Here is a 15,056-nt window from a genome sequence, read left to right as displayed (position 1 = left end):
AAAAGATTTTTTTTTTCCTTTTTTTTGAGACAGTTTTACTCTTGTTGCCCAGGCTAGAGTCCAATGGCGTGATCTCGGCTCACTGCAACCTCTTCCTCCCAAGTTCAAGAGATTCTCTTGCCTCAGCCTCCCGAGTAGCTGGGATTACAGGCGTTAGCCACCATGCCAGGCTAATTTTTTTATTTTAGTAGAGATGGGGTTTCACCATGTTGGTCAGGCTGGTCTCAAACTCCTGACCTCAGGTGATCCACCTGCCTCAGCCTCCCAAACTGCCGGGATTACAGGCATGAGCCACCACGCCCAGCCTGTTTTTTTAATATTAAAAAAATTCCCCACTTGCCAAAGCTGACCTATCATTTGCCCTCTAAGAGGTTTTTGGGTAAGCCCAGGCACAGTTTTTTTTTTTTTTTTTTAAGGTTTTATTTCCGATTCCACTCCCTGAACTCTAGTTCTGGGGCCCACATATCTCATCTGAGCTATAGCAGCCACTCCCAGCTGGCCTCCCAGGTCCTGCCCTATCAGTCATCACAAATGCAAATCCAGTTGTCACTTCCTTAACTGAAAACACTTTGATGGCTTCCCATTGCCCTCGTGAAATACCATGTTCTGGTTCCTACTTCCCTCCCGTTTTCTCTCGTCACAGCCCCCTCCCCGGCAAAACTTCTCCCCCTACTGGCAACACACACCAGATGTTTGCTAATCACCTACTTTGGAAAGGCTGGTCTGGCTGGTTCCTCTTCCCATGGACTCCTGTAGCATCCTGCATTTTTACTTTTCATAGCACTTAAACCGCATGGTAACTGCTTGACCACTTGACCACTGGTCTGTACTCCCCACCAGATAACAAGTTCTGAGGTTCTGAGAGGGCAGAAATTCATTTTGCTTTTTTTTTTTTTTTTTTTTGAGACAGTCTTGTTCTGTCACCCCGGCTGGAGTCCTAGTCACACAAGTCATAGCTCACTGCAGCCTTGAACTCCTAGGCTCAGGCAATCCTCCCACCTTAGCCTACTGAGTAGCTGAGACTGTGGGTGTGTGCTATGCCCAGCTAATTTTCTCACACATTAATAACCCAGCAAAACACTTGCCATGTAAAAGGGAGTCTATAAAGTGATGCACACACTTTAAAATAGGGTAACAAATATCCTTTTATTTTTCTCTGTCTCTCATACAGTCAGACTGGCATAGTAGGTATCAGTGGTACACTAAAAACATCAGATTTTAACGTGTTCCATGATGAAGCAGACAAGATGCACTTCCTATCTTTGGTGGGAAAAAAAGAAATTATACTTACCCTTTGTAAAAGCATCAAGTTTAGAGTCTGAAGAGTAAGACTCAAATTTCTCTGGTTTCAACAGGACAGGGAGCGAGAGACACCTCAGTTGCTGAGGGCAGGGCATTTGTCAGGAGGATTGTTAAATCTTTCTAAAATGCCAGTCAAGATGGCCTAGCTCTAAATGAAAAAAGAGCGTCTCAAAAAGCAGCACTATCAGATAGTCATGAGCTTGAATGTTTTCAGAGAGGTTCCTCAGGAAGAGGAAAACACCGAACACCATTTTCTGAGTAAGGCCAAATATCCTCTCTTTGCCTTTAGTCGTTTTCAGGAGTTTGCTTGGTTCAAAAGATTAGGTGAAATTTCCTCATGGTTATCTCAACTAAGATGTTGACTTTGGGCAAAGTTGTAACAGTCAGGGTTTTTTTTTCCCCTTAAAAAGATTTGGGTTAACAAACGTACTGAGGATTGACTCTGTAGCTAGGCACTATTTAAGTGCTTTACATGAATTAACACTTTACGACTTGAAATAAGCCTGGAAGATTAGCATTATGCCTGTATCCTATATATTATCTCAATGTACCAAGAAACTGGCATTAGGCCCATTTAATAAACGAGGAAACTAAGGTTGCATAATTTAGCTAGAGTTACAAAACTACCAAGTAGCAGACCTGAGATTCAAATCCAGGCAGTTTGGCTTAACAGTCTACATTCTTAACAGTAATATTATAATGGCTCTTGAATAAATTCACTTCGCACACATATGTAAAGATCCATTCAATCTGAGTCAGAGATTTGGATTTTGGTGCTGGCTCTGTCTTTAGTAAGTTGTGGGGATTTCGTATAGAGACTTCGCAAATCTGAGACCGTCTACCCCACCTGTAAAATTAGATGATTGGATTCTATCAGTGACCTCCTAACAACGTGTGAGAAGGGATGAGAAGGTAGAGGTGGTGGTTAGACACTAACGTCACAAGGATCCTTGGACCATTCCAAATGAAGACTCTTTAGGAAAATGAGTTGTTCTGCTAGAAGTTAAGGTATGAAAAGTCTCTGGACTATAACATTGTTTTCTTTTGAAGCCCGTGGAATCCAAGTAATGTGGCATCTGAAGTTCCCTCCGAGCGCATGCAAAGACACAGGTGGGTTTTCCTAGAGGAGGAGTCAAGTCTTTTATTAAACCCTCAAAGGAATTCATGACTCCAAAAAAGATGACGGGCCTATAAAATACTTCTTCAGCTTTATGCTCTTGGAGGAAACTGGCAATCCAAGTTTGTAAAGAGCAATCTGACAAAACCTGTATTTCCTGATTAACAGCCAAGTGTTATTAGACTATGATAAATAAGACATATTAAAAGTAATCATAACCTAATAAACTGGGTAGCTACACGTGCTACTTAAAATTTGCTGTCTTGGACACAGAGCTAAAGTAAAATATCTCATCTGGGACTAGCTTATATCTGATACAGACAATATGTTGTAACATTTTTTTCAGAGTTACAAACTTACAATAAACCAAATAAAACGTCCAATCACGAGTTATATATAAAGTATTTATTTTTTTATGCACATATTTACCTACAAAATTTACAGAAAATAAAACAAAGCAGAATATATAGAATACCCTCTTAGGACTTCTTAGGAGCAGAGGGTTTTATTGCTGCAGTTCAAAGAATAAAATTTTATACATGTGAAAGCTAAGATGAACACATTTAAGTTAAATGGCAGCCTTGTTAAAAAGTTTTTTATCCTGTTATTGAATTTTCAGCTTTATGTTAAATGAAATTTAAAAGATTGCTCATGAAATAATTTAAACCTTTTCAAAATCTAATAAACAGGTAAAAGGCACCTCCAGTACTTTAAAATATTTACAGCAATCCCAATAGTTTAATTTTAAGGGCTATTATAGTACATGTGGCTATTATGCATACACAGTATGTCATTAACACTCTCTAAACAGTGAGAATTGTAGACTCTAGTTTGTGGCACCGCTCCCAAGTTATTCTGGTGAAGGTGTAGGATGATCAATTATACCTGTGCAACACTAGTGTCACAGCTTGTCTACCACAGCGTAAAATCCAGTTATCTAAAACAGTGACTATCAAATTCCCAGACAATACATAATTTATCAGTAGACTTGTATATTCACAAGCCTTTAGGGTATTTTAAAAATTATTAAAGAGGCCAGGCACGGTGGCTCATGCCTGTAATCCCAGCATTTTGGGAGGCCGAGGCAGGAGGATCACGAGGTCAGGCGATCGAGACCATCCTGGCCAACATGGTGAAACCCTGTCTCTACTAAAAATACAAAAAAAAATTAGCCGGGCATGATGGCATGTGCCTGTAGTCCCAGCTACTCGGGAGGCTGAAGCAGGAGAATCGCTTGAATCCGGGAGGCAGAGGTTGCAGAGAGCCAAGATCGTGCCACTGCACTCCAGCCTGGCGACAGAGCGAGACTCCGTAAAAAAAAAAAAAAAAAAAAAAAAAAAAAAAAAAATTATTATTAAAGCAATATAAAGGATATTTAGCATTTAAATGAAAACAATAAACTAAAAATAAAACCACAATAGTTGGAGTTCAATATCTGGCTTAACAAAAAGTGTTTCTCAAAACATCTATAATTTCTTACAACATAATGGAGAGTTTTCCTCAGTCTAAGCTGAATCCAATGTTTTTCCTGCAGTATGATTAGAAGTGTAAGAATGAAAGGCACACATAATAGCCAGTTTTAAAGAGCTGTGGGGATGGCAAGCAGATGTTCCTGAAATACCGGTGCAGGAGAACAAAGTCCACACAACGTTTTCCTCTTTGTTTAACATTGGCATTGATTTGCTATTTACAGTAGTTTGCAAAAAATACATTATAAAAACTGAATGAGGTTCTGTTTCTAAGTTTAACTTAGTAACATACATACATACTTCATCTGCAAAAATCTTTGCAGGATCTGAAGTACTAAAGTGACACTAATACTGAAACACAGGTAATCAAAAGTACCAAAGCACTGATAATGAGTCACCATCATCAAGATAATCCAGGTAAATATTGCACACTTCTTGTCAGTTGCTGCTATGACCTTTACATATCCAACCGCAAAAGGAATCCTTTATGGCTTTTTGCTGTATCACTTATTTGAAGAAAGGCTATTTTAAGTCCCATAACAATGAGTGAAGATTGTCATTGAACATGAGGCCTAGGTTTCAAAATTAGTTTTCCTGTCTGCAAAAATGAAAAGATAAAATTTTTTCAATACACAGTTCTAGTAAAAATAACATTGCTTATTTATAAACCTTAAATGGTATGTGCAAGGAATAAGAACGCTTCTCTATAGTCAAGACTAAACAATTAATAGTTACGCTTTCAATGCTTCCTTTGTGTGGAGTTTCCTTCTGCGCTCTTTATTTTAAAATACTACATACATCTTTTTTTTCTCCTCTTTTCATTTTTTGTAGAGATGGAGTCTTGCTATGTTGCCCAGGTTCATCTCAAACTCCTGGACTCCAGCAATCCTCCTGCCTTGGCCTCCCAAAGTGCTGGGATTACAAGCGTGAACCACCATGCCTAGCCTCTTTATTCTAATTTCTGTAATGAATACGTATTACTTGTTTAATGACTTTTTAAATTGAAGGCTAAGACACTTTTATAAATAAGCAAATCAAAATAGAAGCTACTTATCAAAATTGTGCGACACCCTTATTATACACTGGTACATGATAGTTTTTAATTTACTTAAAGACAGGGTCTCACTGTCGTCCAGGCTAGACTGCAGTGGTATGATCACAGCTCACTGCAGCCTCAAACTCCTGGGCTCAAGCAATTCTCCTGCCTCAGCCTCCCAAGCAGCTGGGACTACAGGTGTGCGCCACCCGCCTGGCTAATTTTTACATTTTTTGTAGAGATGGGGTCTTGTTAATGTTGCCCAGGCTGGTCTCAAACTCCTGGACTCAGGAGATCCTTCTGCCTCAGCTTCCCAAAATGCTGGGATTAGAGGCATGAGCCACCATGCCCAGTCTCCCATCATCTACTTTTAAAAACACAATAGGTTCATATGTCCATAGTCCACAAATTAATCTATGACTCTATTTACAAATAACATATATAGCATATCACTTGATAAATAACAGTAGTTTACAAAACCAGTATCTGCTGAGCCATTTTTGGTCAATAACAAACAACCACTGTACTTCACTGACTCTAAGATGCATCAGTTATAAGATGCATCATGATTTTATGCCATTAAGAAAGATTGTCAACTCTTCCAATTTGTCAGATCTCACTGATTGTAAGATAGATCTCAATGTCAAAGATGTTAAATGTAAAAGATTCTTAAAATCAACTCTCTAAGTATATTCTCATTATTCATTCCACAGAGAAAATTTATTGCTAATAAAACATCTACCTTTCTAAAGCCAAAAATTTCAGTGTTTTCATGCAGGTTTATAATTTTCTTTTTTTTTTTTTTTTTGAGACGGAGTCTTGCTCTGTAGCCCGGGCTGGACTGCAGTGGCCGGATCTCAGCTCACTGCAAGCTCCGCCTCCCGGGTTTACGCCATTCTCCTGCCTCAGCCTCCCGAGTAGCTGGGACTACAGGCGCCCGTCACCTCGCCCGGCTAGTTTCTTGTATTTTTAGTAGAGACGGGGTTTCACCGTGTTAGCCAGGATGGTCTCGATCTCCTGACCTCGTGATCCGCTTGTCTCGGCCTCCCAAAGTGCTGGGATTACAGGCTTGAGCCACCGCGCCCGGCCGCAGGTTTATAATTTTCTAACCAAAAAAATACTTACATCATCACAAGACATATTGTATTCTGCTAATACCGTCCGACATCGAGCAGCTATACTGAATACATGTGGTCAAAGGAAAATTTCTCATTTCAAGAGTAAGCATTATGTTTTTTTTTTTTTTTTTTTTTTTTTTTTTTTTTTTTTTTTAGACAGAGTCTTGCTCTGTAGCCCAGGCTGGAATGCAGTGGCATGATTTCAGCTCACTGCAACCTCTGCCTCCCGGGTTCAGGCGATTCTCCCACCTCAGCCTCCCAAGTAACTGGGACTACAGGCACAGACCACCACGCCTGGCTAATTATTTGTATTTTAGTAGAGATGTGGCTTCACCATGTTGCCCAGGCTGGTCTCGAACTCCTGAGCTCAGGAAATCCGCCCACCTCGGCCTCCCAAAGCGCTGGGATTACAGGCATGAGCCACCGCGCCCAGCAAGAGTAAGCTTTTAATCATTACCTACATCAAGAAAGCACTTCAGAGAATGAAACTTAATCCTTGGTAAAGGATACATTGATGGTGCAACTACTCTCTTGTGTATTCCAGCAAAGAACAAGCCTATTAGAGTGATACAGCTAATGGTGAAAAATGGGTGATTCCATAATGATGTGAAGAAGGACACCTGTAAGAGTTGAAAATATAAAAATGTTAAAAATCTTAGGATGGCTGATTCCTACCTCCCCATTTGTACATAAATATATATAATTTTTTTTATCATCTAAACTATGAGGATTTGAAGACTTCTAATAATCTTAGTTCTCTGTATTGCTGTGTCGTAAAAATAAAAATGTATAGGCTTTCTATCTTCTATAAAGATAAATATAGCAGTATTCCCTCCATCCATTTCAAATACTTGAACTATTACAAATTCATTCCTATAATCAAAAAACAACCCTATCAAAAATATTTACTGAACTCTGCATTGAACGAGTGAAGATGAGGCCTCTGGTCTCAATGAAAACACAAATCAAACATGATTTAGTTACCTTCCCTGTTTTTTTTTTTTTAAGAGACAGAGTTTCACTCTTGTCACCCAGGCTGGAGTGCAACAACACATTCTCAGGTTACTGCAACCTCTACCTCAACCTCCACCTCCAGGATTCAAGCAATTCTCCTGCCTCAGCCTCCCAAGTAGCTGGGATTACAGGCACCCACCACCATGCCTGGCTAATTTTTGTATTTTTAGTAGAGATAGGGTTTCACCATATTGGCCAGGCTGGTCTTGAACTCTTGACCTCAGGTGATCCGCCCACTTCAGCCTCCAAAGTGCTGGGATTACAGGCATGAACCACCACGCCCGGCCTACTTTCGCTGTTACAAAGCTTCCTTAGAAGAGTTGAGCAAACTGCCATTCATAACCTGGTCCCAGTCTAATTTTCATCTCCTGCCATATTTCCACACATATGCTGCCTTGTTCACTTCTCTCCCTCCACCTGGCTAACTCTTACATAACCTTGTAACACTCAATTCCAGCATCACCCCTTCCTCCCTGCAGAGGCAAAAAAACAAATTTGGTTTTGAAGCTACTGAGATCTAAATGACCACAGGACATTCAAGAAGGGAAAAACGATTAGTAGCTATCCATAAAGAACTAAAATGAAAGAGAGAAAGGGCTGATTTTAGATCTGGACATATCAAATGATAGCAGAAAACAGGACAATCCACAAGTCTAAGAATATGTAGAGGGCCAAGGGTCCAGGATCCATGACTGGAACAAGAGTAGGCACCGAAATGGAAATGTCGACTGGAGACACAGAGAAGACAAGCATTTAGAGCCTGTGTAGAAAGAAATCAAGTGAATTAGTAACTAGATGGGAGCAAGAGAATCAAGTTCCACACACCCCACTCCACTCTCACAGCAGGAGATGCGCAGGTACGCGTTTCAAGACAGAAGCGCCAGGTATCAGATGCCCCAGCATGGTACTGGTTACAGAAGTTTGTCAGATGAAGAAATGAGAGTCTGAAAATACCAGGAAAGAAGTTGCCAGAAAGATGATGACCCAAGGAAAAGTTAATATTCCAGAAGAACGTCTTCTTCAAACCTCCGAGGACAGTTTCTCACAAGCCAGCTCTGTTGTGTGTAGCCTGCACCAGGTTAGCATATACAATGCTTTATGTCTTCATTTTAATTAGGCTATCAGTTTCAGCCTTCCTCCCTCCGTGGCAACATTCCAGTGCATCCAAACAGTGGTTCTCTCCAGGCCAGGCAGTCAGGTACTTCCTGTCTGCCATATTCTTTCTCTCCCTAGGTTCTTCCAGCTAGCCACTGGCTCCTGAGTTTGCAATTCTTGCTACAAATACAATTGCTGGTTAAAACTCCTGTCAGGTTTGGGGTTATTAAATACTGAAATATAAAGAACCAACCCTTAGGCGAATAGTTATATTCTCACCTAATTTAGAAAATTATATTAACTACATAGTTTTGGGCCTATTTCAAATTACATTTAATTTTGTGTTTTATTAAGATCTCAACTAGCTGAAATCAGCTTATATTTTTCCCAATTAGAAGTCAGACTCATTTCCCAAGATGGATCTTTTTCAATCTTCTTGCCAGCCTCCTTCCACTCTTCCCCTAAAGATGACTACCAAATGCAGCCTTAAGATCAGATTTTTATAAATGAACACACAAGAGAGTTTCCTGTCTGCCATAAAAATCCTCTATTAACATAAAATTCCATCACCAATTTCCCCTTGCCACCTATCCTTTTATATATCTCCACCTCAGCAGATAAAGTTAGGGAGACTATGTGGGAAATAAACCTCTCTGGCTGTCTGAATTGCCATAGAGACTGATGACAAAAGCCTTCTCTTAGGTTTTTCTTCTGTAAAACAAATACAAACAGAGCTACTGAAAGTACTACTTGGTTAACTGCAGCTTAAAGTGGGGAGGGGATTTTTAAGATTTGTGAAAATTACATCATTACTCCCTAAATAAAACTGCACTGGGGGAAAGAAACTTCACTGAAAAATTGGAGACTAACTACTTCCCTAATAAAAAAAAAGCCCTGAGTTTGAAATTAAGGCACAAGTTAGTAGAAAGAGGTGGAAATGTGAGAAACATGCTATCAGCTTTCATCAAAGGATGCTTCAAGGAATAACATTATGAAATCAGTTATTGCATTTGGTATAGGGATATTTTTGCACAGTGCCCAATGGGAGATTCCTCAGTGTTTCCTATATTAAACTTCAGGCAGGAAATTTTTTTTCAGAGATAAATGTTGGGAAAGAAAAGCTTTGCTAGCCCAAGGAACTGATATATGTGTTATCTTACAGACAGTGAAAATCACAGAATTAACTGTGACTTCACTGATTAGGTAACTCAGAGACTAATTTATAATCCAATTTTGGCAACTGTGTTGGGCTACATGGCCTATACATCAGTGAGCTGGTTTCCTTTCTGGTTTTGACCTCATGGTCCAACTTGTTTTTATCTAGTCCTGACTTTTTATTATACTTGTATTTTGCTATTTTATCATATGTTTCCTGTAAAGTCATCTCCAGTGCTTTATGGGACGAAAAAAAGGTATTAACAGAGATAACTCATAGAAGAAAATGTTAATTTTATAATTTTTTTCTCTCCCTCTTTTTTTCTGAGACAGGGTATCGCTCTGTTACACAGGCTGGAGTGTAGTGGCACAATCATAGCTCGCTGCAGTCTCGATCTCCTGAGCTCAAGTGATTCTCCTACTTCAGCCTCCAAAGTAGCTGGGTACAGCATGCGCCACTACACCTGGCTGATTTTTAAATTTTTTGTAGAGATGGGGTCTTGCTAGATTACATTGCCCAGGCTGGTCTTGAACTCCTGCCTTGGCATCCCAAAGTGTTGGGATTCCAGGTGTGAGCCACCATGCCTGGCCTATTTTAGAACTTTTAAAAGCTGGCACTGATGACACTCAATGAACAAAGCAGAATGAAGAGAATACTCACACTGAAGTAAAAATGAGAGATATATAAAAAACGTAAAAATGATAAATTCAGAAGTGAATGACAAATAAGAACTAAATGTCTAAGAAATAATAGCATCTCTTAGACCTTTCCCTGTAAAGACACTTAATTCACAACAGCCAGCCAAAATCTTCCTTAAGCAAATTAATAAAAGGCATATTTTTAATACGACAATATCACTAGTAGTAGTGTTTGAATACTTTATCATTAACAAAGCACTACAATATCCATTATCTCATTTAATTATGCTAATGATTTTAAAACAAAACTTCTACCTTTTGTGTCTCAGGGTCTATTAACCAGTTCCAGGCACCAGTAGCTGTACAGACAGATACCACTATAAGAAGCACTGATGAAAGATAAACACGAAATTAGTAAGCAAATACATACTTAATATGTGATACTATCACCAGAAGTTCCTACTAAATGACAACCAAAGAATACAGCACTTTATTAAATGGAAAATGCACTAACTAGACTCAGGAATTAGGAGGCTTGCCATATGGCTTCGAGGAATTCTCTTAAACATTGTGAACCTTAGTAATTAAGGATACTGTTTCTTTTATGATTTGGTCAGAACTTATGAAGATCAATGAAATAAAAAGCAATTCGATGGTGACACTTCAGTAGAAGAGTCTATGCTATGTAATGTTCACTGTGCTTAGTGAAGATTTTGCAGATCTTGTAAACTCAAATTAAAAAAACAACAAACTCATTTTCTACTGTAAAGAAACCATCAAAGACTCCTTTTTGAATGTAGTGAGAAGACTGACTAAAGGATTTTGCTTTGCAGATGACTGCCATGGTTACATTAAAGTCAGTGCAGGAAGTATGGAGCACACCAGTTAGTATCGGATTTTCTTTAAGGGACTTAAAGGTAGGGTAGAAATTCTGCCAGTAAAACTAAGAAAAGGTCTTTCTCTCCACTGAGCTAGCATGATTTTAGAAATTCTAAATAAATCGTAAGTAAAACTTAAGAATGGTATTAGTAAAAAATAATAAAGGGGCATCAAGACCCAGTTAATATTCTGGAGATGATGGCCGTTGCCTGTCTTTCAGTTAGGATGCATACACTTTTCAAATGTGGAAATCCAGTTTCCAAGAGCAACAGAAATATAGCAAATATAGAAAAACAGGATCAAAATATCAAAACTATGTTCTGAACTCAGAACAGACTTAACTCAATTTCTTACAATTCTGTATTTGCAGAAATACACACACTATATTACACATGTATGTTTTAAAAAAAATAAGCAAAAGCAAAATCAATACACTAGAAAGGACCTCATACACATGCTTTATTTGGCTGGTTCATTAACCAAGTAAGTGCCAAGACCATGAGTCAGAGAAAAAGTAAGTATATTTATATCACCTTTTATAAGATAGGGCAGTATCATATACATTTTAAAAGATATTCAATTAACAGTGAAACATAGGTTTTGGGGATAATTCTTAGGTAAACCAGAGAACCTAGGAAAATCATTACCTGTAAATTCTGACCAACCAGAATTCTCACAGCATACTAATAAAACTTTGCAAATAGATTTAATAAAAATTACACAAAAAATCTTGCCAGATCCTTAGCTTCAATAGTGCTTTTTTGGTCCAGCGAACCGATTTACGCTTTGAAATAAAGTAAATCCTCAATGTGTGCTACTACACCTCCTTCTTGATAGGAATTAAATTTAAATAATGACCATCCAAGAAATTAAAACTATTTGGCCCGGTGTAGTGGCTCACACCTGTAATCCTAGCACTTTGGGAAGCCTCACCTGTGGTGAGGAGTTTGAGACCAGCCTGGCCAAAATGGAGAAACCTCGTCTCTACTAAAAATACACAAAAAAATTAGCTGCACGTGGTGGCAGGCACCTGTAATCTCAGCTACTCGGGAGGATGAGGCAGGAGAATCACTTGAACCCGGGAGGCAGAGGTTGCAGTGAGCCGAGATGGCGCCACTGCACTCTAGCCTGGGCAACAGAACGAGACTCCATTCCAAAAAACAAACCAAAACTATTCCAAACGCATACTAACAAAGCATTTTGTTTGATGATCTCATGGCTCCTATATTTGTCCACACTTCCTATGTATTTCCATGGGCAAGTAATCACTGTTCAAATTATATTTTGTAGCACTCATGATACTTATGAATAGGTACTAATAATGTGAATTTCTTTTCTAGGTCAGACTTCAAAGCAGCAGTTATGCTTTGTTAAAAATCAACTAAGGGTGATTTTGTAACTTTTCCAAGTATACATTAAATAACACGACTTTACTTTTTTTTTAAAACATGGGGTCTCCCTCTGTTCCCTAAGCTGGAGTGCAGTGAACATAGCTCACTTAGCTCACTACATAGCTCACTACAGCCTCAACCTCCTGGGATCAAGTGATCCTCCCAAGTTGCTAGGACCTCGGGGTGTGCCACCATGCCTGGCTAAATTTCTTTTTTTTTTTTTTCGAGTAGAGATGGGGTCTCTCCATGTTACCCAGGCTGATCTCAAACTCCCATGCTCAAGCAATCCTCCCGCCTCGGCCTCCGAAAGCACTGGGATTTTTATGCGCGTGACTCACTGCGCCCTGCCAATATGATTCTTCTTACTAAAATTTTATTCCAATAGTTTGTAGGCAAATTATAAAACTGCCAAACGGGCTAGTGAAATTTTTATTAGGTATGTCTTTATCAAAGTTGTAATAGTTAATTTAAAAATTTAAATATTTTTATTATTTATTTATTAAGACTGGGTTTTGCTCTTGTCGCCCAGGCTGGAGTGCAATGGCACAATCTCTGCCTCCCGGGTTCAAGCGATTCTCCCACCTCAGCCTCCCGAGTAGCTGCGATCACAGGCGGCAACCACCATGACCGGCTAATTTTGTATTTTCAGTAGAGATGAGGTTTCACCGTGTTGGCCAGGCTAGTCTTGAACTTCTGACCTCAGATGATCCGCCTGCCTGGGCTTCCCAAAGTGCTGGGATTATAGGCGTGAGCTACAGCGCCTGGCCAAAAATATGTTTTTTAATGCAAAAACAAAAACAACCACACGACATAGACTGTTCTTTTGAGAAGGCCAGTTACAATTTCCTTTTCTTAAAAATTTCTTCATAAGGCATTGTTCACAATGTTAAATAAATTTACGCAAACATTTTACATAAAAGCAAATCATTCCTACATAAGGATAAAATTATCAACTGTTAGTTTTCCCTTAAAATAACATTCAGGAACTTACTTCTCCAACGTCCAGTAGCAGGTTGCAAACAATGAATATATTCAGTAAGTCTTCTCTCAAAAGCCTTGAGATCTAGGTAGAAAGATGTCAATTTTCCAATTAGCCACTCTTACTCGTCTGACGAAATGTCACAGAGTATTTACCTAACATTAAGACGACACGTGAGATACTCTTAACTGCTTCAGGTCTTACACACTAACTTCCACGTATCACTGCACGGTTTATTTCATTTACTATGACAGCTTTTTAAGCACTTGACAAAAACATTAGAGTTCTTTAATTCCAATTTCTCATATAAGAAAACTTACTGATTCACTTTTAGAAGCTTCATAAAAATGGTATGGGGAGAAATTAAGCAGCTGCCTCAGCCAGCGCCAAAAGCGAACAATTTCAGGGTTGCAAATAAAATTAAAATCCAGTTTTAGCTCTCCGGGAACCAAGAACTTCCTATTAGAACCACGTAGTGCTTAACATCAAAGTCTTCGAGGTCTACCTGACTACAATTACCCGCCTGCTGTTTCCAGCTCTTATATTTAATTAATGGCTACGCTGTCTGGCCTTACTAGACTTCTTGACACTGATAGCGGGTGGGTGTGGAAAGACATTCCCCTTGCCCCCTCCGAAAGGGGTACAGGTGATCTTCGTGGCGCCCAGGCAGCGCCTAGTTCTAGAAGACAGGGGCGTCTAAGCTGCTCCGAGTGGTGGGGTATCCTTTCCGCAGTGGTGTGCTTTAAACTTTAAAACACCGAGCGGCACTTCCTAACCTTGGCAGTTACCGGAAACCACCGTAGGAATCAGGGATACAACTCGCGGGGCTGTGAGAATGAAATGAAATGAATTAGCAGGCTGCAATGCACGGAGTGCAAGTGTCTGCCAATGAATAGAAAATAAAAATAGTAGCTGGCGAGGAGCTCAACCCTCTAGGCTTGTGGGGACAGAGGGAGCTGAGGCGCCGCCCCCCCGCGTCCCGCCAGGTACGGCTGCCTCCGCGCCCCCAAGCTCCGGGCCCCGAGCTCCATCCTCTGCGGCCTCCTCCCCGGGCGGGGGTCTTCACGACGCCGGCCCCTCCGGAGCGCCGCCAGCTTCCGAGAGGAGACGTGGGACGGGCCCGGGCGGCCCACCCTACCTTCCGCCTGCTCCAGCGAGTTCATGTCTGGCGGCAGCTCAGCTCACCGCCGCGGCCCCGTCCGCATCGCAGCTTCCGCGGCCCCCGCCCGGCCCGCAACGCCAACTCCCACCTCTAACCGCTCCCCGCTGCCCCTCCCCGTCGCACCGCCCCTTGCCTATACCCGCTACGCTCATTGGGTTCCTCTAGTAGACTGGCAACTAAGACAGCTTTCTATTGGCTATCTCTTGCACCAGCCTCGGAGCTTAGCGTTGGACGGTCAGCCGGAGGGACCAAGAACTGCCTGCGGCCAGGCGGACGTAACGCTGGCGCCGCCTCCTGCCCCGGGGAGGAACTGCAGCCCTCCGGAGCCAGATCGTTCATTCATTTATTCCCCGTTCGCCGCTTGGTTCCTTCATTCCTCAAATGTTGATTGAGCGCCCACTACCTTCCAGGCATTATTCTGGTCGCTAGCGAGGGATACAGAGATCAAAGAGCTGATTCTGTCCTCAAGGATCTCAAGGAGTAATGAAATCTGTACAGAACTAACTAGAACCCTAAATAACCAGCTTCCTTAATTATGGTATCCTAGATAACCAACTCCTTAAGTAAACACTTCTCTCTTGGTTACTTTCTTCTCACGTCACCTAACTTTCATAATTCATAAATGAGGCAAAATATAAGCCCAAATACCTATAGCTTAAGAAGAGATCTGTAAGGGTTTGACTACATTTATATTTGATCA

The 15,056-nt window shown here is 40.5% G+C and overlaps 1 protein-coding gene across 1 annotated transcript; it reads right to left on the bottom strand.

The window, feature by feature from the left end:
- Positions 1 to 2,802: 2,802 nt before the first annotated feature.
- CNEP1R1 (CTD nuclear envelope phosphatase 1 regulatory subunit 1) lies at positions 2,803 to 14,454 on the bottom strand. Its single transcript, XM_007992792.3, has 6 exons — positions 14,333 to 14,454; positions 13,207 to 13,278; positions 10,261 to 10,334; positions 6,553 to 6,662; positions 6,050 to 6,104; positions 2,803 to 4,486 (listed from the first exon to the last, which is right to left on the bottom strand). Exons 1-6 carry the CDS (start codon positions 14,355 to 14,357, stop codon positions 4,445 to 4,447), a joined length of 378 nt encoding a protein of 125 aa, XP_007990983.1. The 5' UTR covers positions 14,358 to 14,454; the 3' UTR covers positions 2,803 to 4,444.
- Between the last annotated feature and the right edge of the window lie 602 nt (positions 14,455 to 15,056).

The sequence above is a fragment of the Chlorocebus sabaeus genome, chromosome 5 (assembly GCF_047675955.1).
Source record: "Chlorocebus sabaeus isolate Y175 chromosome 5, mChlSab1.0.hap1, whole genome shotgun sequence".
Lineage (NCBI taxonomy): Eukaryota > Metazoa > Chordata > Mammalia > Primates > Cercopithecidae > Chlorocebus > Chlorocebus sabaeus.
The sequence above is the reverse complement of the archived record's forward strand: the minus strand, read 5'-3'. Positions and strand labels throughout refer to the sequence as shown.

What these genes read in the sequence shown, in the direction of transcription:
- CNEP1R1 (XM_007992792.3), bottom strand. Translation starts at nt 14,357, where the DNA reads ATGAACTCGCTGGAGCAGGCGGAAG. An exon ending in TAGACCCTGAGACACAAAAG is followed by an intron (nt 6,663 to 10,260) that starts GTAGAAGTTTTG and finishes CAACTCTTACAG; the next exon opens with GTGTCCTTCTTCACATCATT. An exon ending in ACAATATGTCTTGTGATGAT is followed by an intron (nt 4,487 to 6,049) that starts GTAAGTATTTTT and finishes TCATTTTTGCAG; the next exon opens with ACAGGAAAACTAATTTTGAA.